This window comes from Trypanosoma brucei, chromosome 7 (genome assembly GCF_000002445.2).
Source record: "Trypanosoma brucei brucei TREU927 chromosome 7, complete sequence".
Lineage (NCBI taxonomy): Eukaryota > Euglenozoa > Kinetoplastea > Trypanosomatida > Trypanosomatidae > Trypanosoma > Trypanosoma brucei.
The window spans coordinates 1,550,212-1,576,193 of NC_007280.1; the positions used below are offsets into that span (position 1 = coordinate 1,550,212).

A 25,982-nucleotide genomic window follows, 5' to 3' on the forward strand; every position below is an offset into this window, starting at 1 on the left:
GGTATTTGATAATATCATCAAAGGGGAAAAAGGGTCGACAGACCTCATCCGACAGCAAAGGCAATAGCAGGGGTTCACCAGACAGCGGGAGCCTTCGCCTCTGGGCACGAGAAGTAATAGTAGTGTATAATTCAAAGGTGGGAAATACACGAGCGCACACGCGATACGCACACGCATCTCAATAAAGTTTAACCTTTTAAAGGATGGTTTCACGTGCACCGTCTTTCAGCGTGCCTAACGCAGTAGGAGTTCCGCAGGTTGACGATATCGCCCTGTTTTTATGTGGCCGCGCGATTGCGGCGGAGTGGCCCAAAGTATCTGCTGCAAATGCATCGGCAGCGGAGGCACTGGCTGCATGGTACCTCACGAAGGTGGCGCAGATGCATGAGCGTCCAACCACAGACACCAAAGGGGCATCGAACCTCGGCATGGAAGAACGGTCACCCGTAAGGGAGGCGGAATACTACCAAACTAACGAAGCGAATTTTTCCGATGCGTTCGAAGCTCTGTCACGCCCTGCTGGTGAGATCGACGCACTCGTAACACAAAAACTAGACAGGGAAGATCATCAACGCGGGTGGGGTCTTTCAAAGAATCTTTTAGATGGTTTTGCAAAGACATCGGGTCTCTTATTAACTGAGAAAGATATCATGGCCATTGATGATGAAATGAAAAGGAGCTTCAGGTGCTTTGAAGAGTTACTTGACATTTGCCTCCACTTTGGAGAAACGACCCATTGCAACAATTTTATATACCATATCATCTGTTTCAACATCGATAACACAGCGCTGTCTAGCCACACCACCCAAATGCTTTGGAACGAAATGGGCATTGATGATCGCGCTGCCGTTATACTCCCTGTGCTGTCAAGACTTTTTAGTGTGTGCGACGAATTAGGTTCTCAGCATGCTGCAGGAAGTATCACACATTCCTTTATTGTGTGGTTAGGCGTGAGTTGGAACTGTGCATCATTTAGTTGGCAGACCCATGTTTCCCGGGTGACTGGCTGTCTACTCGCAGAGCTGGAAAAGAAATTAATACTTGTGAGAAAAGATCCTGCTGCGCTAACGGCTGGTTTGCGTGACGACTCCACACCGCATGCACGTAGAGGCTCGAGGGCGAAGCCATCGCAGAAGGCTTTTGGAGTATCTGGAAGCAATCGACAGTTAAATATCGTCAGCATGCACAAGGCAATGCGTCGCATCTGTGAGGGGCGTACTCTAGATTCAAAGGGTTTGCTCGAGGCACTTGTGGAGAGCGGATCTGGCGCTGCACTACCTTTGCGTGACTACAACAATGTTTTAGAATATATTTTTAGTGAACAGGCTCATGGTGGAGCCGTGGGCACTCAGGAATCGCAACAACAGCAGTGGCACCACTCGATTCTTTCTAATATAATGAATGGTGTGCTCCTATACTCACAGTTTTACCTCTCTGTGAGGTCGCTCGAGGCCTCACTACGTTGCGCACAGATGGGAGTTCTAGTGGGTCATCAGTGGCGTTCCAGCGAGCTTCTCACCATAGCGCATTACAACAGTTTTCTTGTGCATGTTGCATGCCAAGACACTCCGGCCGCTGCTGGTGACATCGCTATTATGCTCCAACTTGCTGATGCAGCCACGCGGAGAGACGGGAATGCGGAAACAGACGTCAATGCTCCGCGATTCCGCGCTGGGTGCTTAGGTTACATGGGTGCGGCTCTGTTACTTCTGATATCCCCTGGAACTGTAGACACATCACTTCGGTCCATTATAATCACTGGCATCGTGGCAGGGGTTCGCCCAACGTCAGAAACTGCAGGTGGTGCTGGAAACATGCGTTGTGGAGGCAGTGGTAGCGTTAGTAGTAATGCAAACGCCTTGCTTTGCACAGCCGCGGAGGCTGCGACAGGTGGTGGTTCTGTTGTGGTTCAGACAACAGCACAGACAGTACGCCACGCCTTATGGCTATCCGAAATGGAGGCCTTCCTTGATCCTTCGTCGACCGTTTCGACAGAGGTTATTACATCTGTTGCAAGGGCGACATTGATGCTGATTGCCGGTCACTACGGCGTTTGCACGTGCACGAAACCAATAGACAGCGACTCCCTCGCCCAGCAGTTGAGTCTAATCGAGGAATCCACACTTGACTCTACTAACAATGTACCCGAGCCCTCAGAGCTCCTCCTCCGTGAGACCATGCGACTGACGGCGCACCACGCTCTAGCCGTTCAAGTTGGCACAGCAGAGGCGCCATCCGGCGCCGGTCCCTTTAGGATCCTGCACACGTATTTAACAGCCGTGGAGAAACACTACGGCGCGAGCGGGCTGGCCGCAGTGGAGCAGAACTTCTTTTTTGTCTCTACTTACCGTTTCTTATGTGCCATGTGGTTACGCACGTGTGGTTACTTGAAGTCGGCTTATCAAGAGCTCACTCGGCTGGTAGAAAGCATGCTCTTCTACAGTCGCTGTGGATCCGATTCTCACAACGAAAATGTGTCAACACCGGCACCAACTACCAGGAAGGCGTCCACGCAGCCAAACTTGCATACAAACGCAGACCTGCTTGGAGTTGACGAGCATTTGTTGGGCGAAAGTCCAGTGAAAATGGCTGGTTCCACCGTCAAGGAGGAGGAAACGCTGCAGTTTTGGCCGCCAGATCATCTCCTCCTTTGGCAACATGTGCAGTTTGAACGAGCGCAACTGGCTCACTATCTTGGGTACTCTTGTGTGATTCTTGAAATAAGTGAAACGCTACGGCGTGTTAGTGCGGCGAGTCACTTCGTTATGGGTGTATTGTATGCCGACTTAATTGCCGCAATGACATGGACGCAGCGGAAGAATTACTTTGGTGCTCTCCAGGCGCTAGAAAAGATAGAAAGCAACGCCGAGAGTATCGGACTGACGCTCGTGCAAACCCATGCTCGAGTGCGACGGGTTTCCATTCTTCTTGCCTGTAGCCGTTGGCAGGAAGCACTCGATACGCTTCGTGTCATGCAACCCATTCCTTCCCTGCTGGAGCATTGGTACCTCCTCACTCACTTGCACGCACAAAGTGAAGTGTTGATGGCGTGTCCCGACGCAACGGAGGGAGATCTTGCAACTGTTGTGGACCGGCATATACAAGAGATGGAGATGTGTGGATCTTTTGTGGACGTAACGGGAAAAGAGGATTCTGTAGGTATTACATTGCTCGATAAAATGTGCCTTTATGCTTGCATCGATCGACACTCTGCGGCACTCCCCGGGCGGGGGCGGCAATCTTGGGATGAATGTTTAAATGTACTGGCACGGGAACTGCAGCAACGTCAGTTGCAAGAGGGGAAGTGGCAAGTGCTGTGGAACATGCCCATGCGGAATGTCTGCAATGAGGTGCTTTCGAATGCATTACTTAAGAGGGTGCTGAAAACATCCTAAAATGCAGCGTGTAGGGTACTGTAAAAGAGGTGTGGATTGCGGAAACTCGGTGAGAGCAATAACTGGTATATTTTTTGAGGGAGTGGACGTTCTTTTTTTTTTTTTAAATAACGATTACCCAATAGTTTTGGTATTCGGGGAAGAACAGTAAATTCCTATTGTGGCATATGATGATAGAGGGAGAGGGAAGCGATAGTTTCATGGAAATTTGCTGTTAGCAACTCGAACAGCTGCAACAAAAATACCATTGGACGTTTACACGCACACAAACAAACGCAAACTACATTCCCCTTTTCCCTGTGTACGGAACTTGGCTCACTCATTTAACCATCGCTTTCTTCACGCTCGCTTCCATATGGAGAACTGTATTGTTGTCTTTCCAAATGGTGTATCATGCACCGGATACAATAAAATTCGTCTTTAACGCTTCCTGTTTCTATGTTTTTTTGATATGTCCCTACACCGCCCCCCCCCCTTCTCTTTCCCCTTCACCTCTTTATTTCATTGATGTATGCAACCCAAAGCTCCGCAGCAGTAGCAGTAAAGATATAAAAAGAAATATATTACATATATATATCAAGTGAAGGAACAGCTCTAACGACTCTCATCACTTATTACCATGTCGGAATACGCAGATTGCACGGAAGTGGCTAAGAAGGCGCTTGAGTTTCGCCAGCAGTTTTACCAACTGTTAGATAACCCAGAGAGGCGGGGTGATATTGTTGCCTTGTATGCTCCAAACACACCTCTCCTTTGCGAATGGAATGGACATGCCCTCCCAGACACCGCTTCCATCGCTGCATATCTCGGCGGATTACCCCGTACAAATCACAAAGTTGATTGTGTGGATGCGCAACCGCTTCCGGGTAATGAACGGGCGGACTCATTTCTCATGACAGTCCATGGCGTAGTCACATATGATGATGAACATAAGAGGGAATTCTTTCAGAGGTTTGTTATTAGAAAGGTAGAAGAGCGGTATTACATAATGAATGATTATTATCGCTGGTTAAGTGAAAAGGAGTAAAGACTGCAACGTTCATCTATTTGGTGGTGTAAGTGGCAAATCGCGGCCATCTGGCTCCTCAATTTCTTTTTGTGTCCATATTATAAAAGGAGGTTTCACTCAGCTCTCTTTTTTTTTCTTTTGTTACGCCCCATTTTTTGACAAGTGGGATACAAAAATACTAAAGAATGATGCAAAAAAAAAAAATGACGAGGAGGAAGTTAAAGAAAAGAGTGAGGGAGGGGAGTATATATATATATATATATAATATGATAAGACGGACGAATCTTTTACAAAGGGGACCAATAGTGGTAAATAGGATGTATTTCTGCTTGTCGTGACGTCAGAAATATTGAAGGAAGTAGTTGGAGGGGAGAGCAATTGTACGATTGGGGGTTTGTGGATAAATGAGTGTGTGTGTGGGGGAAAAAGATGTTTGTTTGTTTGTTTGTTTTCTTCAGTTGGTGCTATTATTTCCTTCAGGAAAAGGAAGGGACAGGCATGGTGTGGTGTGGTGTGATATCTAAAAAAAAAAAAGAAAGGAAGGAAGAAACAACTTATGTGTTTCGTTGGTGATGAAATTTAATCGGATAATATCGTCTCATCTTTGTCTCTCTGTCACTCTTCTTTTTCAAGTAGTGGTGAACTGAGAGCAGTGATGAAACGTAAGTTAGTGGTGAGTGTTGTGTGAACGCTTATATGTTGCTAAAAATAAATTAATAAATAGCACTAACGATAAACAAACTGTCAGTGTTTATTCGTATTATTATTCCCCTTTTTTATATATCTTTAAAGGGAAAACTCCTCTCTTTTTTTTTATATCTTTGATTCACTTCTCCTGTCTCCTCCACTTTTCTTCTTTTTTTATTCTCGTGGTTGCCATTGTCGCTGATTCTTATCCTCATCACCTCTTCAAAGCATAAATGCTGACAAGAGCATGAGATATATGGAGAGAGATATTAAAAAGAAGGACATAAAACTTATATTTGCAGTTTGTCTTATAACAAACTGATGATTAGAATGTAAAGAATAGTTAGAATGAATGCTTTTTAAAAAAAAAGAAAGAAAGGAAGGAAGGGAATGAAATAGCGAGCGGAAAAGGCAAGAGCAGGGATAAATGTCATCCCTTCTTGGAAAGGGGTGGGACTCACAAATATAAGTGCACAAAATAAGTAAACAAATGCAATTCTGGCCCGATTTCAAATTCCCCGTCTGTCGCCTTTTCCACATGCGTAATAAGCGCGGAAACGAACCGCGGTGGAGATTGGCACGTGGCGACGCGGTAATAATAATAATAACTGACAGGAATTGTGAAAAGTGGGAATTAGCAGCTAAATGGTGACAAACTCACTGAAAGGGTTATGGAGGGAAATAACATCGGCTTCAGCAATAATAGAGGTAATTTTTTTTTCAACTTTTGCGTTTCGTGATATATTACCATCTAGTAATGGTTTGTGGCAAAAATATGAACGCACCCACTTTTTAGGTTTCCACATACACACACTTCCGCCACACGGAAAAGCACACGAGCCTGGTTCTTCTTTTAATGTTATTCGGTTAGTTCAAATATAGGTAGTAGAAAGCGAAGAGAAAGATCAAGAGAAGTATAGTAAAAAAAAAGAAGAAAAGAAAGATATACAAGGACAGTAGTTGAGATGTCCACGCGGAAAGAGCCACCGAAGGTTCTTAAAGGCGCCGCCTATACGGAGTGCAGTCCCATATCTGATGTTTCTCATCACAAGGCTTCCGCAAGCAAGGCATTTCTGGAAAATCATTACCGTGGGATGTTGCGTGACACCCGAAGTGGAAACACCGCGCGCCCCGTTGGCCCTCGCCCGAGGGAACCATGTGTGGACGACTTTGTGCTCGTCAAACGCATCGGGAAGGGTGCTTTTGGTGAGGTGTACCTTTGCTATAAAAAATATGACAACGACAAACAGTTATATGCACTAAAGCGAATGCGCAAGACGGATATGATACGCAAGAAGCAGATTTCGCACGTTCGTTCGGAGAAGGATGTGATGGCCGAAGCGGCGTCCACAAATCCGTGGGTGGTGAAACTGTACCTCAGTTTCCAGGATGAACAATACTTATATATGGTGATGGAGTACATGCCAGGTGGTGATATGATCTCATGGTTGTGCATCAAACAGCGGTTTGACGTAGAGAGCACACGGTTTTATATTGCTGAGCTGTGCGCTGCGGTTGCAAGTGTTCATGACATGTTCTTCGTTCATCGTGATATCAAACCCGATAACATTCTTTTGGACGCCAAAGGGCACATCAAGCTAACTGACTTCGGGCTTTCCAAGCGTTTCGCAAAGGTAGGAGAGGAACTTCTTGACTTAGAGGAGGGCAACGACGCCTTGTGTAGTAGCAATAGCAGTGCAAACCTGTCAAATACCTGCGGTTCCACCTGCCAAGGGCCAAATTCCGTACCAGTCGTATCCCCCCACAACCCCCACTCACCCACTGCAAACTACAATAGTTTGACACCTGCCGGGTCTCATGCCTCCGCACATCCCCAGGCTCGTCGCATCTTTGAATCTATTGTTGGTAGTCCGGGTTACATCGCACCAGAGATTCTTCTGCGACAGCGATATGGTGTGAACTGTGATTGGTGGTCTGTTGGTGTTATCATGTATGAAATGCTTTACGGGATCCCACCCTTCTTTTCCAGTGACACGAGCTCCACCTGTCACAAAATAACACACTGGCGGGAGTACCTCACTTATCCATCAGATCGTGGCGTCCCACCGGAGGCGACAGATCTTTTGCGTCGCCTCATGTGTGATCAGCGGGATCGTCTTGACTTTCAGGGCGTGAAGGAACATCCTTTCTTTAATGATATTGATTGGGAGCGATTGCGAGAGACTCCTCCGGCATTTGTTCCTGAATTATCAGACCCACTCGACACGCATTATTTCCCTGAAGTAGAAGATAATACACCGCAGCAACATCATCAGCGACCGGAGGAACGCAACGCCGTCAGGGAAGTGGATCCGCGGGGCGTGATATTTGCAGACTACAAATTCAACCTCAAACGGTAACTGCTGTTTTTTTTTTAAGAAAAAGAAAGATAAGAAAAAAGAGAGGAAATAAATCAAGAGAAAAGTACAACGGCCCACGCTGCGCGTACATTTCGCATATGCATATGAAAGATGCATATATATATATATATATATATATGTGTGTGTGTGTGTGTGTGTGTTACATCTGCTCATGGGCGTGATCACAGTAAAATGGGGGCAAAAATGTTAAAAGATGAATTAGAAACGAACCTTGTGATACATGTTTATGATATTCATCATCATCTCCTTCTTCCCAGTGTGCGAAATCGATACTCCTTCGCGTTCCCTGTTTCATTTCTCCTCGTCACTCCCTTTTGATTTTTTTTCGATTGTTTGTTTTTTGTTTGCTCTTTTTTTTTCCTTTTTGATGCGGTATGCACACACACACACACACGTACAAATGCTTGTAAATAAACTGAAAAAGAGAGAGAGATTTCATTTTTTTTTGTTTTATTATATCCTCTTCTTATTTCTCTTCCTTTTCTTTTTTCGCATTAAAGTCGTTGACAATATTATAATGTGGCGGCAGAATGATGGCGATATTTAAATTGGTGAGAAGAAGCAGAAGGAAGTTGAGGTTGAGGTCATGTGGTACCGTTTCGATGTTCTCATTACTGTTTCTCTTATTTTTCCTTTTGCTTTTGTTTCAGCTTTAACTTCTTTTCGTTTTTGTTTTTGCATTTTAGTTTTCACGGGGATTTGGTTCGTTACAGCGTGTGTGAAAGGGGAGTGGGGGAAGTTGGAGGAGAAGCAATGCAGAGGAAAAAAAAAACTGAGAAGAGAGAAGAGAAACTGTTATTTGTGTTTTTTTTCCCATCAACTGATCTCGTCTTATTTTTTTTAAATATTTTCCGTTGGTTTTTTTTGTTTTGTTTTTATTGAGGGAGGGAGCGAGAGAAGAGGGAAGTGCGGCGTTTGGGTACTTGCGTGTAGAGTTTTAGTGTGGTATAACCGAAGGGAGGGGGAAGGGAGAAGAAAAATCACAGTGGAACTTTTTTAGTGACGGAGAGCATTTTTCCAGGTATAAATATATATTAAAATATATTGAAATATATTTTTTTTAAAATATATATATAATAAATCAAATGTCCTCCTTTTAGTTTATTGATTTCCCCCCCCCTCCCTCTTCTGCATTACATTACACTACACTACGCTGCGCTGTCTCGCTTCATTTCCTTTGATGTGTTGTGTTGTGTTATGTTTTTTTTTAATCTTATTAGTTTTTGTTTTTGTTACTTTAAACACCGATAAAAATATGTTTGGTGTTGGATGATGAGCTGCAAGAAGAGAGAGAGAGTAGCGATTACCGCCACCTCAATTTTCTCCCTTGCGTAATGTATTAGAGACATAAGTTCATGGACTTTTATATTTTGTTACGTGTAAATAGGTTTCGCTTTATGTGTTGGTTTTTTTTTGTTTTTCTTGCTTTTTTTCTTTTTTTCTTTTTTTTCCCCTCTTGATTTGCATGTCCCATGTGATATGGCGGGAAGGGAAGGGTAGCAACGTTATTAAATTAAAATAAGTGAACAAATGAATGTATAAGCGGAGAGTAAAAGCAAAAAAGAGAAAAAAAAGAAAAATAGTAATGAGTACAAAAGAGATGCAGGGAAAAGAAACAGGGGCGGATGATAATAATAATAATAATAAAGGTTGTTTTAATGTTGTGGGTGTGTTGTTACTGTTGTTTCACTTTCCTTTTCTGTATTTTCCTTTCAGAGATTCTCCCCTTCAACCCGTCGCTCATTCAGTTATGATTCGCGGTTTGGTTTTAGCGCGTGTGTTTATTTTCATCACATCTGAATGTTTCTCTTTTTTTTCCTTTTCTTTTTCCTTTTCTTTTTTTTGTGCTGATTAGCTGTTGCTGACGCGGTTGATGAAAGATACGAGGTTTCGTTGGGTTTTTTTTGTGATCCGGTTTCAAAGCGGGGTCTTTACAGTGTTTAAAGGCTGTTGTTTTATTGTCTTCAGTCTCTTCTTTTCAACCAAAACAAAAAAAAGAAATTATATTTGGAAAATGAAAGGAAAGAAAAGGAAGAAAGAAATTATTTGATGATGGTGTAATAACAATTACAGTAATAATAAATCGAAAGTAAAGGAACCTCCCTTCTTTTTCGTATTGTTGTTGTTGTCGTCGTTGTTTCTTGCTGTTGTTCCCTTCCAATTTCCTTTTTTTTTTTTGTTTTCTATTTGTTCTTTTTTTTAAAAAAAAAAAAAGAAAAAAAACTTGTGCTCTACTCTCAGAATGTCCAGTTACTTGTCCCTTCACCCCCACTTTTCTCTATTTTAAACCGGGGGGATTCTCATCGGCGTCTATTTCTTATTGTTGTTGTTGTTATTGTTGGTGTTTGTTTGTTTGTTTTTTCTTGTTTCTTCCTCCCTCTTTTACTGATAGGCGTTCCATTATTACATCACTTCTACTTTGTTTCATTATTAAAACGACGCAACATGAAGTAACAAAAAGTTAAGTTGAGAAAAATTTGGTGCTTATTATCATTATTATTATTATTATTTTCCTGTTCATGTCTCTCAAAATACAATATGAACTTGCAACACTTTTTTTTTAATTTATTTCTCTCTTCTTTCTTTTTGTTGTTTTTGTTTGTTTGTTTGTTTGTTTTTGGTGGCGGTGGTGGGGCGGGATTGTGACTCGCCGAAAGACTTGTCACAAATTCCAAAAACAATTCGGAAGCTTTAGGTTTTTGTGCAATAGTTACATAACCGCAAAACACTCAGCCATTTATTTATTTATTTCTTGTATTGAAAGTTGTATCATCATTGGTAGACGAGACGAGTTGAGTGTTATTACAATTAAGGACCGTAAAGAAAAAAAAAAGAAGAAAATAAATTTCAAAAGCAACACTTGGCGAGAAGAAGCATTTAAACCTTAGGAAATTTTATACCTTCGGACGAATCTTTTTTTTTAAATAAAAAAGAAGAAAACAGAGAATATGATATCACTACATTTGTCCTCGCACTCACTAATGCATGTGCTACTTTCATTCCTGCTGTTATGTTCTGGAGTTGTTATGGGATATTATGCAGATGTGGATTATGAAGTGCCATCACGTGTTGTGCAGCTCACTGATGCGACATTTGACACAATTGTGATGGATCCCACAAAAGATGTATTTGTTTTGTATTGCGTGACGTGGTCCCGTCATTGCCGCTCTGCTGTAAAATTATGGGCGGATCTTTCCATAAGTCAATTTAAACGACCCACCGCTGATACATTTGTGGCTGCATTAATTGACGCGGAGGCATTTCCCGAAACGGCGAAGCGTATGGGCGTAAAAAGTTACCCAACAATGTTATTTTATACCCGTTTAGAAAAGGCAACACCACTGGAGTATAATGGACAGGGCCTCCTTCCATTACTGGACAGTTTTGTCTTTCAAAACTCATAAAATTGTAAGAGGGGATGGAGGAGGAAAAGAGTTACCATTTGAAATCAATGAATCAGTTAAAGTTAGCGAAGGTAAGAGAAGGACTGTGAAGAATTTCAAAAAAACACACACACACATAACTATAAATAAATAAAATAATAATAATAATAAGCTTTACGGAAGTACCGAGTGAGCATCGTAAGTTGAGGAAACCGTAAAACACTCCTACGTAATCAAACTCTTATATATATATATATATATGTGGGTGGGTCCGTCCGTTTTTCATAGTGTGTACCGTATGAGTGCCCTTTTTGTGTTTAGTTGATCAATTTTTTTATTTTTTATTTTGATTCCATGCAAAACTGTATGCGGAGCAATTTCATCGTTAAAATATTCACCACGGAGCAAACAAACGGATTTATACTTATGTACATGTTAGTGTTCTTAATTCGTATTTGTATTACGTGCTTCACCGTGTTTATTTCTTTATTTCTTTATTTCTTTATTTCTTTTACTCTTTTGGGGCGGCATTCAACACTTCTTCCTTTCTTATGTTCCTTTAACTCCTTTCCGAATATTAACGTCTGAAAGTGTGGAAGTGGAAGGAGGGACAATGACATCAAAAATACATGAAAATAAACAATATATTTATATTTATTTACAAGTGGGGAAGCGTCTATTGCGAAGGGGAAAAAATAAATAAATAAAATAAATTGCTTCATTTGAAGCAACGGGGGGGGGAAAAAAACGATAAAAATGTGTTAGTGCCGTCACCCGGACGGTTTCACTATTTTTTTTTGTTATGTGCTTCTGTTTCGGTAATAATGAGTTGTATATTTTATTTTAAATTTTATTCTTGCAAAGAGAAGGAAGGTTTTCAAAATAACAGATAAAATATTTAAATTTATTTGTTTCATGTTTGCTTATTTGTGTTTTCCTCTCGTAAAGTTGAAGCTTTTGTGTCCTCACTGGCTTGAGGCGCTTCAACGCAAAGTATTAGTCATTTTTTTTACCCCCCTCTTTCATTGTTAAGTTGCTTAGGTTTCTTTTTTTTTTTTGTATATATATATATATATATATACATTTCAGAAAATTGTAAGTTACGTTGAGTCTTCACTTAAACTATTTCTTTTTCTTCCTTTCCTTTCCTTTCCTTTTGCGGATATTTTTCCACTTGTATTTTATATTGGTGGTTATTGTATGTGAAATCAAAAGTGAAGTTTATCAATCAGCTACACTACACAGAAAATATCAACAGCAACATTCAAACAGGCTAAAAGGGCAGAAAGAAAATAAAAAAGGCATTACTTGAAAAAGTTCTAAATACAGAAAAAAGAAAAGGGTAATAATAATAATAATAGTAATAGTAATAATAATAGTAATACTATTACAACTAATAGTAACAATAACATCCACAAGAGCCCGATTTTTATTTGAAGGGAAGGCAAAAAACAAAAACAAAAACAAAAAAAGATGAGGAACTCATTTGCACTTCTGCTTTTATCTGTTGCCATCGCTTTTGTTACTGTTGGCTCATTTGCTGATGAGGCGAAGGATTCCGTGGAGTTAACTCCTGATAATTTTGATAAGGTGGCGTTGGATACGGAGAAACATGTGTTTGTAATGTTTTATGCGCCATGGTGTGGACATTGCAAACGTCTTAAACCCAAATGGGAGGAACTCGCTAAAGAAATGAAAGATGAGACATCGGTGGTTATTGCTCGATTGGATGCTGACAAGCACCGCAATGTGGCGGAGCGTTTTGATGTTCGCGGGTACCCGACACTTCTGCTTTTTGCTCGAAGTAAAAAAGAAGGCCTCCGCTACGAAGGAGCCCGTGATGTGGCAGCACTGAAGGAATTTGTTAAAAGCAACATGTGATGAAAATGAGCCTCATGATTTTTGATAGATAGGAGGCAAGTCTTATTTTATTTATTTATTTATTTTCTTTCCTTGTTATTATTACTATCATTATTATTATTATTACTATTACTATTACTATTAAAGGAAACAGAAATAAAAAAGGAGTGAAATAGAAAAAAAAAAAGGCGTAAGAAGATGAAGAGGATGAAGGGGGCAAGGGGAGGTTTTGAGGGGGGGAGGAAATAAACAAATAAATAAATTAAGGCGAATTTGAGATGAAAATGGTGGAATATGGAGGGTTATGCGTCCGCGAATGGGTGAATATGAGCAAATGAGGCAAAAGAAAAGAAAAGAAACAGATGGATAAATAAATGAAAGAGGTAGATTCCTTTTTTTTAATATATATATATATATATATGTATGTTGTGTTTCCCTCTTTTTTTCAGTGTTTATGTTCTTTTTTTTTTTTTCCTTCGCTGTTGTGTTTGCTTCGGTGATTGGTTTTATTTTTCGTTTTGTTTTTGTTTTTATTTTTATTTTATACCACACACTCATACAACTTTTTTTTTTGTTTTTGCCGTTCATTCGTTTCTTTGTTCCCTTTTTTTTTTTTTGGTACTTCTCCGTTTGGTTGCGTGTGGGTGTGTGTGTGGGGGGGGGGGGCGTCTCATTTATATTTTATTTTTTAGTTTCATGCGCTTTTTTTTCTTTTTTTTTTCATTATTATTTCGCCATTTTGCATTTGCTTTCGTTTTTTTTTTATGTTTTGCTTCTCATTTTTTTGTTTATGTTTTTTATTAATTTTTTTTTATGAAAGGAAGGAAAGTGAGGGGGGATGTAAACAGAAACAAGTAATGCATATGGTAAAAGTAATGAAATTAAGAGGGAAAAAAAATAAATAAATAACGGAAGGAGCAAAAAAAAAAAGAGGGGAGGATGAAACAATGATGACATGAATGAGAAGAGTGATTATGTGGGAAAATAAGAATCAAAAACGAAAAAAAAATTTTAAGAAAAAAAAAGAAGGTGAAAAGAAAAAGGACTAAATTGAATTGAACTGAATTGGATGGAAGGGTGGAGTTTAATATTGTTTTCACGCAAACGTGCTGGAAAACCTCATCTAAAAGGGAAGCTTCCAAACCTAATATATAAATATATATAAAGAAAGAGGCGAAAAGTCAAAATGGTGTGTGTTCGGAAGAGGAAAAAGAAAAAAAAACAGAATTAAAAAATTGCGTTTTTGCCGCCCATCCGTCTCCTTTTATATCCCCTCTTTTTATTTTTCCTCTTCCTCATATTCCTCACTTCGTTTGCCAAATTGCGAGAATTTTTTTTTTGAAAAAAAAAAGAAAGAGAATGAGTGCGGTAATTTATATATTTCATCATGATTCTCTCGTAACATGATGTTGATATTGATTCCTATAATTAGGGTATGTCGGCATTCATATATATATATATATATATATATATATTATCTATGTATAAATATATTCTTATTTCTTCTTATTCCCCTTATTATCACCATTGTTATTATTACAACATATGATCTCACAAACGTAGTGAAGTGTGGCAGCGGGGGGAGCACCAACTTAAAAGAAAAAAACAAAAAAGGGAAGAAAAAAAACAGCAACAACAACAGCATTAGTACGGAAGGACAGCAAATTTCTTATTATTTTTTTTTAAAAAAAGGGACAAGAATAGGTGACCATCATACCAAAAGTATATACGCGAAGGGAAACATTTAAGGGGAGAGCAGAAAACCACGCAAACAAGTAAATTAAAAAATAAAACAGACAAACAAACAAACAAAAAAAGAAAACGACAAGAAAAGTTGTGGTAAAAAACAAAAAAAACAAGAAGTAAAGAGGAGGAAATGGCATATAGCGACTATAACAAACAGGAAGCATCGACGGAAACATCTCATAACGATTATTATGAACAATGTTATGGAGATGCGGCATTTGATTATCATGAAGAAGTTGGTGAGGCGATAGCGGAGGAGATTCGAATTAATATGGGTCGCCGTAATGTTAAGGCATATGTAGTTCATAATGATGATCAATATAATGTCTATCGCACCCAACCGGAACGTTCACACATGCGAAGTACCATTTGTATGGATCATCACATTCAAGCTCGTGAGGAGAGCGCCTTGCCAGCAGTTAATCATCGCTTAGCGACAGATGTTTTGGGACGTGGGGCCCATCGCAGCTTAATTTGTCGTCCATTGGACCGTCACGGCTTCCAAACAGCAGTTTCCTCTCCAACATGTCTCATATTACCAAATATCGGCGCATGCAACCGAAGCCCGACATATCCACAAAATTATCAACATAACGGAAGGGACAACTTCATGCTTCCAGTCATTACAATGCGAAAAAGATGATGCATAATGATGGAAGAATAGTAGACAAAAAATAATAGTATACCTCATATATATATATATATATATATTTATTTATATTTATATATTTTTATATATTAATAAGGGAGTTTCATTATTTATTGTTGTTTTATTTGTTATTGTTGTTGTTGTTTTATGCGGAGGTGGAGGAAGGGAAATTTTTCCATTTAATAAAACACACACACACACACACACACAAAGGAAATGGGAATAAAACAAATCAAAACAAACAAACAAATTGGTTGTGGATGCAGCGATCAGTGAGTTGGTTTGTGGAATATATGGAAATGTGTAAGGAGAGGAATCCAAGGGAAATTTATAAACTCGTATAAATCGCATGTGTCCGCTTATTTATATATTTATGAACTCGTATTTATATTTGTGTTTTTATTCCTCTCTTTTTTAAACAGAACTTCCACATCTGCTCGTAACTTCTCGGGAAAAAATCTAAAAAAAAAAGTAAAAAAAGTAGAAGGGGCTCTTTTGTTTTTTTTTGTTTGACTTAACACCTTCTGTTCCTCACTACCTTTATTTTTGTTTGATCAGTTTTTGACGGAGTAAAAAAAAAAAGAAAAAGAAAACAAATGGAAGAAATTTTTTTCGTGTTCACGTTCGTTAAATAGTTTGTTATGTGTGTGTGTGTGTGTGTTGATGTTGTGTTTTCCATCTAACTTCCATCTTGCGCTCCAAAATCAATTTTTATTATTATCATGCTGCAATCAAAAGAAAGAAAAAGAGGAGGAAATGCTTTTGTTTTGTTGTAATTATCATAATTATTACCATTATTATCAGTATTTTTCGTTGTTGCTGTTGCCAGAAGTTGGTTGTGGATTTGTTGTTACGTTATTATTTGATTTAACGTAAAAAAAAAAAAATCCCGCTTACACAAACACACAAAATATACGGGTGTTTAATCTCCTCATTTTTTTTTCTGAGGGAGTTGTTTTTGCACAACCCCTCTTTTACGCTTCCACCGTATTAAAAAAAGAAAAAGAAAAAATTAAAGTTGAAGTTAATGCTAAAGTTGAAAAGGAGCCAATTGTTATTATATTTAAAAAATACATATTACTAGTATTATTATTATTATTAAAAGCAGGAAGTCACACACGTGTTTTATTGCGTGGGGAAAGTCATGAAGGAAGATAGGACGGTGTGTTTGTGTGTGTGTTTTTTTTTGGGGGGGGGGAGGGAGAAGGGTGTATTTTAGACATGTGCATTTGTGATTTATATATAAACGAATTAATAGGCAAGAACTACTGACAACTCAAAATAAATTGAAGAATAATTAAGTATAAATAATATATATATATATGTTTATATTTCTTAATATTTGGGTAGTGGCAATACACACGCCTTAAAGGAATAAAGCAGAAAACAAAAAAAAGACATTTAACTCCACCTTTTTTTTCTTTTTTCTTTTTTCTTTTCCTTTCTTCCTTCTCTCTCTTTCGCTCCGTGATGGCCTACTCTCCCCGTAATTTGTGTATGTGCCTCTATAATAAATAAATGCAAATATATTTCCATTATTTCTGTTTCTCTCCACGCGTATGTTTGGCTATTTCATAAACTTCATACCTTTCTCTCTTAATTATCAGCAGGGCGCAACCTTCAGGATTGGTTTCGTTGTATGTTTTTTTTTTGTTATGTGGTTTTCCTTTTCATAACTTTGTTGTACATGTTGTAGATGAGATGCAAATGTGATTGAAGGATGTGAAGAAACACAGCGTTTGAACACACTTTCAAGTTTCTTTGTAATTCCATTTCCATTCTGCTTTTTAATAATTATTGTTATTCTAATAATTACTATTATTATCATTATCTGTGTATGTGTTTTTGCATGTTTTTTGTTCGGGCATTTTCATACGGTTTCTTTTCTTTTTTTTTTCTGATTTTAATTTATATATTTTTGATCCCCTTTTCTATACCGCTGATCTTTACGAGTGTCATCAGCGCCGCTGCATTGTTTTTTCCTATGCTTTTTCCTTTGTCAATGTGACCTTACGAATATAATAATAATAACAATATTAAAAATAATGATAAATTAAGTACATAACTTTGTTGTCACTTCTCTCGTTTTGCCTCTCCCCTCCCCTTTTGCGCTTCATTACCATGTTGCGTCAGTTTAATTTATTATATCATTTCTTTTTCGTTTTGCTTAATTTTTATTATGAAAAAAGGAAAAATTTTCCTGATTTTGTAATGGCTTCTCCTCCCCTCTCTTCTTTTAACATCCGTCCAATCAATGCGAGGGGGAAAAAAGTATAAGCAAATATATAATGTATGCTTGTACACGAAAGGAAAAGAAAACACAATACCGCAGTTTTCAACATAATCCTCCACTTGTCTACATAAAACACAAGCACACACGTGCCGTTTCTCTCTATTTCTTTTTTTTCTTATTTATTTATATTATATTTTGTATCTTTATTGTACCCGAACCTTTACTTATTTCTGGCTTTAACTCATTTGTTTCATTATTCCTTTCTGTTTCTTTCTATCTTTCTTTTTTCCCCCTTTCAACTCCTCCTCCTACTCCTCCTGTTCTTCTTCATTTTCACCTTTATTTATCTATACCAAAACGGAGGCGGTTAATCAACTTTTTTTACACGTTTCATGTCATAAATATTTTTTAAAATATATATATATTTATTTTTGGGAGGGTGCAACTGCAGATGTTTTCCTCTTTTTTTGCTGTTTCCATTACACTTCACCATCACCTCCCTTTTTCCCACATCTTCTTTAAGTTATTGCCTTCACTTTTACCCTACACCCCGATGTTTTGGTTGTTGTTTAAAAAAAAAATTAAAGTGTCTCCAAAAATAAAAAAAATTGTATTTCTCTTCTTCACTTCTCCTCTTTTTTTTCTTTTTAAAATTACGCGCTTCTATTCTCACTGTCTGCTCGTCATTTTACCTTTTGCCCTGTTGTTCCCTCATTCATTATTATTATTACTGTTACTATTGCCATAAGGCCCCAAAAAAAAATTGTGAGAGTAATTAACAAAAGGGGTAGTGGGAAACCTGCATTAGTGCCGAAGTCGTGTTATTATTTTTTTTTTAATTGAAAAAAAAAGAGTAGCAAACAAGCAAAACAAATATTTGTATCATATATATATATATTATTTATTTACATATAAGGGATAGAAAGAAGTAATTGCTTGGCTGGGGTTTGTGCTCCTTGAAGAAATTCATACAGCCACCATTTTCAAAGAGCCATAAAGTATTCCTTTACAAGCTAATAGAAATACCATAGAACGAGAAAGGAGGAAAAAAAGAAACACGCGAGATAAACTTTAGTTGCACGGTGTCAAATACAAGTGGCAAAAAGGGAAAAGAGAAAAAGAAAAAAGAAAATAGGCAGATATTTTTATTAAACAAGTATATATATATATATATATATATATATATATATAACATTTACGTATTTTGGATACCAGATGGGCACACACATTATAGCGTATGACAGTGATGAAGAATTCACTCCCATTAATGTGTTGAGGAAAAGAAGAGCTGCTGCAGCCAAAGCAGCGGCTCTGGTGGCCAGACAAAACCGAAAGGCCACAGCAAAGGCACGGCAGAAGATTAGAGAACGCCTGGCGCAACTTGGTGGTGTATATGAAGAACTTTGCAATGGATTACTACCAACTCTCCTCCACCCGCCAACGGGCGCAGGACCGGTAATTGGCTGCAGTAAACCACTGCCACGCAGGCACACCGATGATGAAAACGAAACGGCATTGGTTATTAATTCAGTGAAGGAGCCGTGTGAAAATGAGATACCTTCAATAACGAGTGGCCCTACAACTCCATTTGCCGGTGCTGCCGCGGCAACACTTCAGTTATCACCCGCAGAGCAAATGGCAGCAACGATGTTAGCGATGGAAGCGGAAGGCGTCATGCCGGGAGGTGGTGGCGTCGCCGCGGTATTATTTTCCCCAAGTGAAATGTACGGTGATGTGGCGTATGGCGATGATGTGGAAATGGATGTTGGGGAGTCGGAATGTGGGCGTCCATTGGCAGCAGGGGCGGCGTTGCGGCAGTACAGTGAGAGGACACGTAATCGGATAGTACAATCCGGTAGCGATATGTTTCCGTGGTAGTTGCCGCTTATTTATTTGTTTATAATATTAGTTGCTGTCGTTGGTGGTGGTGCCTTCGCATTTTTTCTTGTTACTTCTTTTAGTGTGTCACCGAATAGCTGCTATATTTCAAGCATTTTTATGCTATTTGCGCGTGCTTCCTATTCAGTGTTTCATTATTATTATTATTTCCTGATGAATGTTTTCCCATTTTCTTCCTTTTTAATCTTCTGTGCGTGTTCGACCGACACTCCCTTTTGATCTGTACCTATATTTCTCCTTGGTGGTGTCATCTACTTTCACTATTTGAAACTGCTGTCGTTTTTGTCCGTACCGAAAGCCAAATGTTCGGTGTTTTTCCCGTTGTAAATCTCATATGATTTCACCTCTTATTCTTCACGACATTTTACCTCCCACCTCTCCTCTTTTGTTCGTACACATCTTTATCAATAGTCACACAAGCATACAAGAAATTTTATAAATTTGTATGCGAAGGTAACCATGGTGACGGGAATACGTATGCCGCAAACTCCGTACAATGTGCGTTGTTGTGCTTGTTAATATTGTGATTTATTATTATACCGTGAACCGCTACTTCTTTTCTTCTTTGGGCAGCATGTTACTAACTCGTATTCTGCTTCTGTTTGTTTGCTCAGTTGGTTTGCTGCTGTCATATCTGCCGTCCTTATACTTGCATTTTCTTGCTTTCCTGACTTTAAAAAACACCGTTATACGAACCGACTGGATGAAAGGCACCTAAAGGTTGAATCGCCTGCCCACGGTCAGCATTAAATTTGTTATTGAAGAGAAGTTACGTTGTTATTATTGTTATTGGCATAAAATCTGCATGTTGGCGCTTCGTGCTGCCCTTGAGGCCAATAGCGGTCAGTTGTGTGGTGACAGTATTGTGCGAGCCTTATGCCAACTGACGGTACGTGACCTTGGGCAATACATATCGGCAGTACCTCCTTTTCCGCAGGAGGGCGGTAGTTCCACCGCACCATCATCTGTTGTGACCGCCTTTTCCCTTCACGACCTCCTTCATTTCCCCGGCCCCACGATTTGGAACAGTAGTTCCTTGGGTAAACGTCGTGTTGGTTGCGCTACCCTTTACGAAACGGATAGCGTTCACGTTAGTTGGTTTCTCATGTCCCCTGGAAGCATGTTGCCACTTCATGATCACTGTTTAATGGTTGTTTGGCAGCGCATGCTGTTCGGTAGTATTCGTGTTACGTCAATGGACTGGAGGGAAAAACCTCTAAGTGCCGAAGACGCCATACGGAAGCAGCGTGAAGGTGGTGAAGCGGCTATTGTTTCTTCTTCTGTTGTTACTGCGCAGCGTGAACCCTGCGACCCTTCTTCAGTGACGTCTTTCGGGCCAACAGAGGGCGGTGTGCTGCATGAAATAGTGAATGAAAGTGACGGACCTGCACTTTTCTTGGACGTCATAGCACCTCCGTATCATAGCCCGCCAGATTTTTTCGACTGCGGCTACTATAAGGCATCCTTTAGCCACAGCGAAGTTGCCGGGGGGGTTGCTCACTTGACGCCGTGTGCTTATGATTGTCCACCAATGGTCGAGTTTTTTCCGTTAGAGTCCCTGCGGCACGGAGCATAAATGGCACCTGCAGGTGTGTGTTCGCAGCTACATTCCAATCCCGGAAGGAGGTTGAGAAGGATGGTGTTGTGACACAAAAGGGACAGCACCAAAAAGACAACGCACGTGGAGACAAATTTCTAACCTGCACAGGTGGGTGTTGATGGTTTACGGTTAAGTTGCATAGTGGTGGTTCGGGGGGGGTGGGTCTGTTTTTCAGACCCAAGTGAGTGGTGAAAAGGACTGGGAGGCGCACAAAAGTTGCGAGTAACAAGGAGATACGTCAATCAGTTACTTTGATGAGTGTAGCGCTATATGTTTTTTTTTGTTGTTAACATGTTAACAAAAGCATTATAAGAAGCTCTTTCTCCGGTGTATCGGACTGTGACTGCTAACCTGGCAGTTAATCTCTCACTCTTGTTGTTCATGCCTTGTAGTCGGTACAAAGATACATTTATACACACGTAAGGGTATTAGCCAGGAAAGGAAAAGATAGTAAAACATCAGGTATACACCGATAATGAATGGTCGTACACGGGTATTGTTTACTGCCGGGGTGCCAACACCTCCCAACTGTGCGCACAACGTTGTTATTTCCGGTGGAGGAATTGTAGGAGCCGCCGCAATGGCTGCACTTCAGAAACTCAGAGCGCGTTTTCTCGCAGAAAGTGTCGGAGCTGAAGGTTCCGTTTCACATAATGTGCACTCGAGGTGTTTGTCTCGACTCCTCCTTGCGGATCCCATGGCACGACCGCATTACGACGCGGCGAATATCATGCATAACCTACGCACTGTCAGTCTCACACCGGTATCGAGCAAGTTGTTGGATAACCTCGGCTCCTGGAAACGATTGCAAACGAAGCATGCCTATTATCGTATTGCCCTTCGGCACGAGCGCACGAATGGGCCAGTCGCTCCGGACCAATCCTCACAAGAGAAGTCCAGAAATTTTTTTGTGAATGGCCCTTTGGGTAACGGCACATCCACGGCGGAGCCGCTGCTCGAGTTCACGAACTTAGACAGCCCACTTGGGTTCATTTGTTACAATTCAGACATTAACACCACACTGCTGGATGTTGTCGAGGAACAAATGAAACAATATCAACAACCTTTGGGAAGTGACGGGTGTGGAGTTCAGGAGCAACCCACCGATTGCATTGAATTCGGCTCATCCTTGGGATCATATTCGCTTCCTCATCGTAATATCGTCGATGGTCCTGCAGGTCGGGCAATTCTGCGGAAGTCAGTGGGTGATCAGCCGGTTGAGTTTTCGCTGCTACTTGGCTGTGAAGGGCGTGGCGGTCACCTGCGCGAATCTCTCGGTTCAGCACTGGTGCAGCACGACTACGCGCAAACCGCCTTTGTTTGTACAGTTCAGTTGAAGCGGCCCGCGGATGGCAACGTTTGTTGCTTTCAAAACTTCTTCACGAATGGTGACATCATTGCGTTGTTACCAACGTCTGAAGACACTTCTAATATTGTCTTCTCCACAACGGCCGAGCATGCCCGCGAGCTAGCCGCTGCGAAGCAATCGGAACTTGTAGAAGAACTTAACCGATGCCTTCATGCATTTGCCCCACGCGACATCCCGCTTATCATCAGTGTCCCGGAAGTTGAACTGGGCGGCAAGACAGTACGCGCGCAGGGAATGTTTCCGGTAAGACTCAGCGTTGCTCTTCAACCCTTCGGCCCCCGTTGCCTTCTCCTCGGTGATGCCGCGCATGGGATTCATCCTTTTGCCGGACAAGGATTAAATTTGGGACTCTACGATGTCTGCGCACTGGTGGAAGTGCTGGAACGGGCGGTAAGAAGTGGCCAAGATATTGGTAGTGTCATCGCCGTGGGGCAACCATTTGCCGCTGCAATGATGTCCCACACTGGGATCATGATTACGGCAATGGAGAGTGTATTTGGGCTTCTCGCCACAATGCCTGGTTTGAGTTGTACTGGGATGAGTGTGTTGCAGAAGCTGCCACTGGTATCGTCATTGGGTAAACAATCTATCATTCATGTGGCATCAGGTGGCTTTTTCGCATCGCACCACCGGGAGTCATTTCTCCTTGCATAAAGCGTGTGAGCAATATCCTCCTACTTTTCCTCGCGTACACGCACCCCTGTGGTCTAATGAACTGAGGTGCATATATGTGTGCTGGAGAAAGTACATGATTGGTTTTCCGTTGGTGTTCTTGTTGTTTTTCGTTTTTGTCGTTGGCCACATAAATAGAGGATGTGACATTATGGCTTTCCTCTTGTTTTATTGGAAAGAAGAGTACATGGTTTATTCACCATAAATTGTGCGTTTTCCAGTGCGCGCGCATACGTACTCATTCGCTCCCACCAGCTTTCTGACCGTTTGGGTCTTTTTTTCTTCTTCTATTTTTACTTTTCATCCGCTTGCAACTGACACGTATCGACGGTGTCCTCTTTATATGATTTATTTCCCCCTCTTCACTTTTTTTCATCTCTGTTTAACACGCGCATACACGCCTCCGTGTAATTTCATTCACGTAAAACTGCTGTAAGAAGGGGTGGCGAGCCAGTTCATTTATCGTGAAGTAGTGTGCTTTGTAGTTAGTACGGTTGCTTTTTTCACTCTCGAGTTTATTCAAATTGTGCCTCATACATCATTGAACAACCGCTAAGTGCAACATGAAGCCCGCCACTATTCCACATGGCAAAAATGATGCGGAAGGGGCCGGGGCGAGGATGTACGAAGGAATGAATACACTTCAGAAGGAGGAGCTGAATGATTATTTAATCAGTCAAATGGGACCCGGAACTAAGTGGCATGATGAAATGTCGGATGTTGTCAACACCATCATACGGCAAAGGTCTATCAATGGTGAGCCGCTTGACGTGCATGATGTATTGAGTGAAGCACTGCCGCACTGCCAACTTGCCATCTCGCATGAAGTACGGGATGGATTGTTTCGTCGTATCGCAGGAATGTGCACCACAACAGATGTTTGAGTGCACATGTTTGTTAGTTTGTTTGCTTTTGGAACTCTTGTGGAAACGGGCAAACTGTGGAGCGGCGACGCGAAACCGCTCTTTCGTCACAGCGGAGTTGCCAATACCACCGGCGATGTTTCTCTTCCTCCCTTTTTTTTTCTTCTTTGGCTTGTCCTCCCCTTTGCATGCAACACCTCCTTTGCTTTCCATATTATTCTGTGCGCAGCAAACTCGTCGTTGTTGTTGCTCTTCTTCACTTTGCTCGAGCAAAATGCTGAAATGAGTGAGTGTTGGACCTTATAGAAGGCAAAAAGAATGAAAGGGAAAAGCACCTTTCGTGCACGTACGCCCATGCACTGAAATATATATATATATATATATATATTTACATGGTTGATCTATACCCCTTGAATGAATCGTTGGTAATGATTTTAATATAATATCTGCCTGCCAAATTATTTCCTTTACTCAGTTTAACAAACGATAGGTGAAAGACACGAGGTTAATCTGCTGTTGTATCTGTGTTCGTCTGTGTTGGCCATTGCTGTTGGCAGACCACATTCACGCACGCGGTTCATCTGCAGAACAAATAACACCACTATCTGTAAAACCAATAATAATAATAATAGTAATAGTAACAATAATTATAATCACAATCCTTAGAGTAGAGTGACGTTGGTGGACACCATGAGCAGTTCCAATGATATCGCCAGTAAGATTCGGGAGGCGAACCGCCGCCGCGCGGAGGAGGGCAGTCGGATTCGGCAGCTGCAGCAGGAGCGGCGTGAGGAAATGTTGGAGCGCGAGGCGGAAAAGGCGGCCTCAAAACCATCCGGTTTTATTCCATACATCATTATCTCGCTTATTTTCCTCAGTTTCCCCTTATCAGAGCCCATTGTGGACTGGGTGCTTGTCGCCTGCTTTGCTCTTCTGAACGGTGCGTGGGTTTTGTTCTTCCGCTCAGCCTCGTGGGTGAATTGGGGCACACTCGCCTTATGTGACTTCTCACTTATCCGAATTTCACATGTGATTCCACACATTCCGCGCCTCATCAAAGAAACGCCGCCTCACGTTTTGGCTGCTTTCATTGGTGGAAACCTTGTTGCGATGGTGATATTATATTACGCATATGTGGTGCGGAGGCTGCCGTGGAAAACAGAAGTCGGTTCAAAAAAACCCAAACGTGTGAAGCGATCGGACGGGGAGGAGGTCGAAACATTGGAGGAGTTTGCCCGTCGCCGCGAGCGGGCGAATCGCATTGACAATATGTTCTCCGGCCTAATTGTTGCCAATGTGGTGGTTCTTGTGCTGGTTGGTGCCATCCCATTCCGAACTGTCTTTGACGCGGTCAGGCAAATCATTGGATTCTTCCATTGAGAAGGGCAAAGGAAAGAAGGAGGGGTTTCTTTTCTTTCTTTTTTCCCCCTCTTTGGGAAGCAGCACTGCATACAAATATATATATATATATATATGTGTGTGTGTGTGCAATAGAGTGTGTGTTTGCTGTGTTGCTTGGTTCGTATCTTAACCAAAGGGTCTCACCAGGTAGCGAGTGGCCCTTTTTTTATTTTTAGTGTTTTGTTGTATTTTGATGGACAGAGGATGAATTTTCACTTTTCTAAAAAGGCTATCCACGTCAACCTTCTGAGTGTGTTGTTACTGGATTTCCGCTCCTTGTCTTTGTATTTTTTTTTCTCTTGTTACATCTTTCGAAAACGAGAGAGTGAAAATTAAAGTGGACAAGCTCATGAAGGAGTGATGGAAAAGAACCGTGGAGGTATCGTGAGGCGATTGAATTAAGGGTGAGTGATTACGTAATTGTGTTTTCATTCTTTTCTTTTTTAGGTTCAACAATTTTAATTAGCACCGCCACGACTATTATTATTATTATTACCATCATTATTTATCTTTTTTCCCCCTCGTCTAAAAAAATTCCTCTTCATCCAGTAGTATGTATACCGTCGGCTGTAACACAAATGTGAGCGGAGGGGCTGTAAACAAAAGGGAAAAAGAAGAGACAGAGAGGATGGAAAAGGAGGAAGAGAAGGGAATTTTGTTCGTTTGTTTGAGCTGCATGTCACCCTGTGGTACCACTCCCTTACTTTCTCACACGAAAACACAAAAAAAAATAATAATTAATATGTCCCTTTTTTGCATCACGTCATGTCGTTCCCACTTCATTTTTTTTGTCTCGTGGTGAGACATCCCGCTCATATGTGTGCCGGCTACTCAA

General features: G+C 40.8%; 10 protein-coding genes across 10 annotated transcripts, besides 58 other annotated features; all 10 read left to right on the forward strand.

Annotated features, from left to right (window-relative positions):
- Positions 1 to 25,982: part of a sequence feature (sequence corresponds to BAC RPCI93-10C21) that runs on past both edges of the window.
- On the forward strand, positions 204 to 3,395 carry Tb927.7.5750 (hypothetical protein, conserved; the record flags this gene model as incomplete). The annotated part of the gene is made up of 1 exon (XM_841105.1): positions 204 to 3,395. The coding sequence occupies one exon, from the start codon at positions 204 to 206 to the stop codon at positions 3,393 to 3,395; it is 3,192 nt and encodes a 1,063-aa protein (XP_846198.1).
- Tb927.7.5760 (nuclear transport factor 2 protein, putative) lies at positions 4,015 to 4,422 on the forward strand (the record flags this gene model as incomplete). Its single annotated transcript, XM_841106.1, has 1 exon — positions 4,015 to 4,422. The coding sequence occupies one exon, from the start codon at positions 4,015 to 4,017 to the stop codon at positions 4,420 to 4,422; it is 408 nt and encodes a 135-aa protein (XP_846199.1).
- Positions 4,649 to 4,668: a microsatellite.
- Positions 4,835 to 4,855: a microsatellite.
- On the forward strand, positions 6,057 to 7,451 carry Tb927.7.5770 (protein kinase, putative; the record flags this gene model as incomplete). The annotated part of the gene is made up of 1 exon (XM_841107.1): positions 6,057 to 7,451. One exon carries the CDS (start codon positions 6,057 to 6,059, stop codon positions 7,449 to 7,451), a length of 1,395 nt encoding a protein of 464 aa, XP_846200.1.
- Positions 7,468 to 7,516: a sequence feature (A-rich).
- Positions 7,567 to 7,590: a microsatellite.
- Positions 7,590 to 7,612: a microsatellite.
- Positions 7,785 to 7,838: a sequence feature (T-rich).
- Positions 7,906 to 7,962: a sequence feature (T-rich).
- Positions 8,076 to 8,162: a sequence feature (T-rich).
- Positions 8,495 to 8,554: a sequence feature (AT_rich).
- Positions 8,879 to 8,922: a microsatellite.
- Positions 9,024 to 9,088: a sequence feature (A-rich).
- Positions 9,277 to 9,316: a microsatellite.
- Positions 9,577 to 9,673: a sequence feature (T-rich).
- Positions 9,790 to 9,818: a microsatellite.
- Positions 9,957 to 9,982: a microsatellite.
- Positions 10,067 to 10,089: a microsatellite.
- On the forward strand, positions 10,421 to 10,876 carry Tb927.7.5780 (hypothetical protein, conserved; the record flags this gene model as incomplete). Its single annotated transcript, XM_841108.1, has 1 exon — positions 10,421 to 10,876. The coding sequence occupies one exon, from the start codon at positions 10,421 to 10,423 to the stop codon at positions 10,874 to 10,876; it is 456 nt and encodes a 151-aa protein (XP_846201.1).
- Positions 10,997 to 11,026: a sequence feature (AT_rich).
- Positions 11,183 to 11,203: a sequence feature (AT_rich).
- Positions 11,333 to 11,367: a microsatellite.
- Positions 11,488 to 11,516: a sequence feature (AT_rich).
- Positions 11,546 to 11,570: a sequence feature (AT_rich).
- Positions 11,688 to 11,710: a sequence feature (AT_rich).
- Positions 11,745 to 11,765: a sequence feature (AT_rich).
- Positions 11,915 to 11,939: a microsatellite.
- Positions 11,981 to 12,012: a microsatellite.
- Positions 12,199 to 12,264: a microsatellite.
- Positions 12,303 to 12,325: a microsatellite.
- Positions 12,329 to 12,736, forward strand: Tb927.7.5790 (protein disulfide isomerase, putative; the record flags this gene model as incomplete). The annotated part of the gene is made up of 1 exon (XM_841109.1): positions 12,329 to 12,736. The coding sequence occupies one exon, from the start codon at positions 12,329 to 12,331 to the stop codon at positions 12,734 to 12,736; it is 408 nt and encodes a 135-aa protein (XP_846202.1).
- Positions 12,779 to 12,802: a sequence feature (AT_rich).
- Positions 12,809 to 12,859: a microsatellite.
- Positions 13,117 to 13,140: a microsatellite.
- Positions 13,220 to 13,258: a microsatellite.
- Positions 13,279 to 13,332: a sequence feature (T-rich).
- Positions 13,389 to 13,528: a sequence feature (T-rich).
- Positions 13,584 to 13,756: a sequence feature (A-rich).
- Positions 13,861 to 13,881: a sequence feature (AT_rich).
- Positions 14,163 to 14,209: a microsatellite.
- Positions 14,385 to 14,406: a sequence feature (AT_rich).
- Positions 14,506 to 14,536: a microsatellite.
- Positions 15,151 to 15,200: a microsatellite.
- Positions 15,221 to 15,255: a microsatellite.
- Positions 15,298 to 15,320: a microsatellite.
- Positions 15,878 to 15,921: a microsatellite.
- Positions 16,186 to 16,211: a microsatellite.
- Positions 16,403 to 16,454: a sequence feature (AT_rich).
- Positions 16,523 to 16,557: a sequence feature (T-rich).
- Positions 16,904 to 16,941: a microsatellite.
- Positions 17,129 to 17,162: a microsatellite.
- Positions 17,496 to 17,640: a sequence feature (CT-rich).
- Positions 17,741 to 17,776: a sequence feature (AT_rich).
- Positions 18,165 to 18,194: a sequence feature (AT_rich).
- Positions 18,228 to 18,251: a sequence feature (AT_rich).
- Positions 18,501 to 18,534: a microsatellite.
- On the forward strand, positions 18,559 to 19,221 carry Tb927.7.5800 (hypothetical protein; the record flags this gene model as incomplete). Its single annotated transcript, XM_841110.1, has 1 exon — positions 18,559 to 19,221. The coding sequence occupies one exon, from the start codon at positions 18,559 to 18,561 to the stop codon at positions 19,219 to 19,221; it is 663 nt and encodes a 220-aa protein (XP_846203.1).
- Positions 20,048 to 20,818, forward strand: Tb927.7.5810 (hypothetical protein, conserved; the record flags this gene model as incomplete). Its single annotated transcript, XM_841111.1, has 1 exon — positions 20,048 to 20,818. One exon carries the CDS (start codon positions 20,048 to 20,050, stop codon positions 20,816 to 20,818), a length of 771 nt encoding a protein of 256 aa, XP_846204.1.
- On the forward strand, positions 21,318 to 22,865 carry Tb927.7.5820 (monooxygenase, putative; the record flags this gene model as incomplete). Its single annotated transcript, XM_841112.1, has 1 exon — positions 21,318 to 22,865. The coding sequence occupies one exon, from the start codon at positions 21,318 to 21,320 to the stop codon at positions 22,863 to 22,865; it is 1,548 nt and encodes a 515-aa protein (XP_846205.1).
- On the forward strand, positions 23,447 to 23,767 carry Tb927.7.5830 (hypothetical protein, conserved; the record flags this gene model as incomplete). The annotated part of the gene is made up of 1 exon (XM_841113.1): positions 23,447 to 23,767. The coding sequence occupies one exon, from the start codon at positions 23,447 to 23,449 to the stop codon at positions 23,765 to 23,767; it is 321 nt and encodes a 106-aa protein (XP_846206.1).
- Positions 24,111 to 24,134: a microsatellite.
- Positions 24,362 to 24,400: a microsatellite.
- On the forward strand, positions 24,437 to 25,126 carry Tb927.7.5840 (hypothetical protein, conserved; the record flags this gene model as incomplete). The annotated part of the gene is made up of 1 exon (XM_841114.1): positions 24,437 to 25,126. The coding sequence occupies one exon, from the start codon at positions 24,437 to 24,439 to the stop codon at positions 25,124 to 25,126; it is 690 nt and encodes a 229-aa protein (XP_846207.1).
- Positions 25,202 to 25,221: a microsatellite.
- Positions 25,626 to 25,653: a microsatellite.
- Positions 25,870 to 25,891: a sequence feature (AT_rich).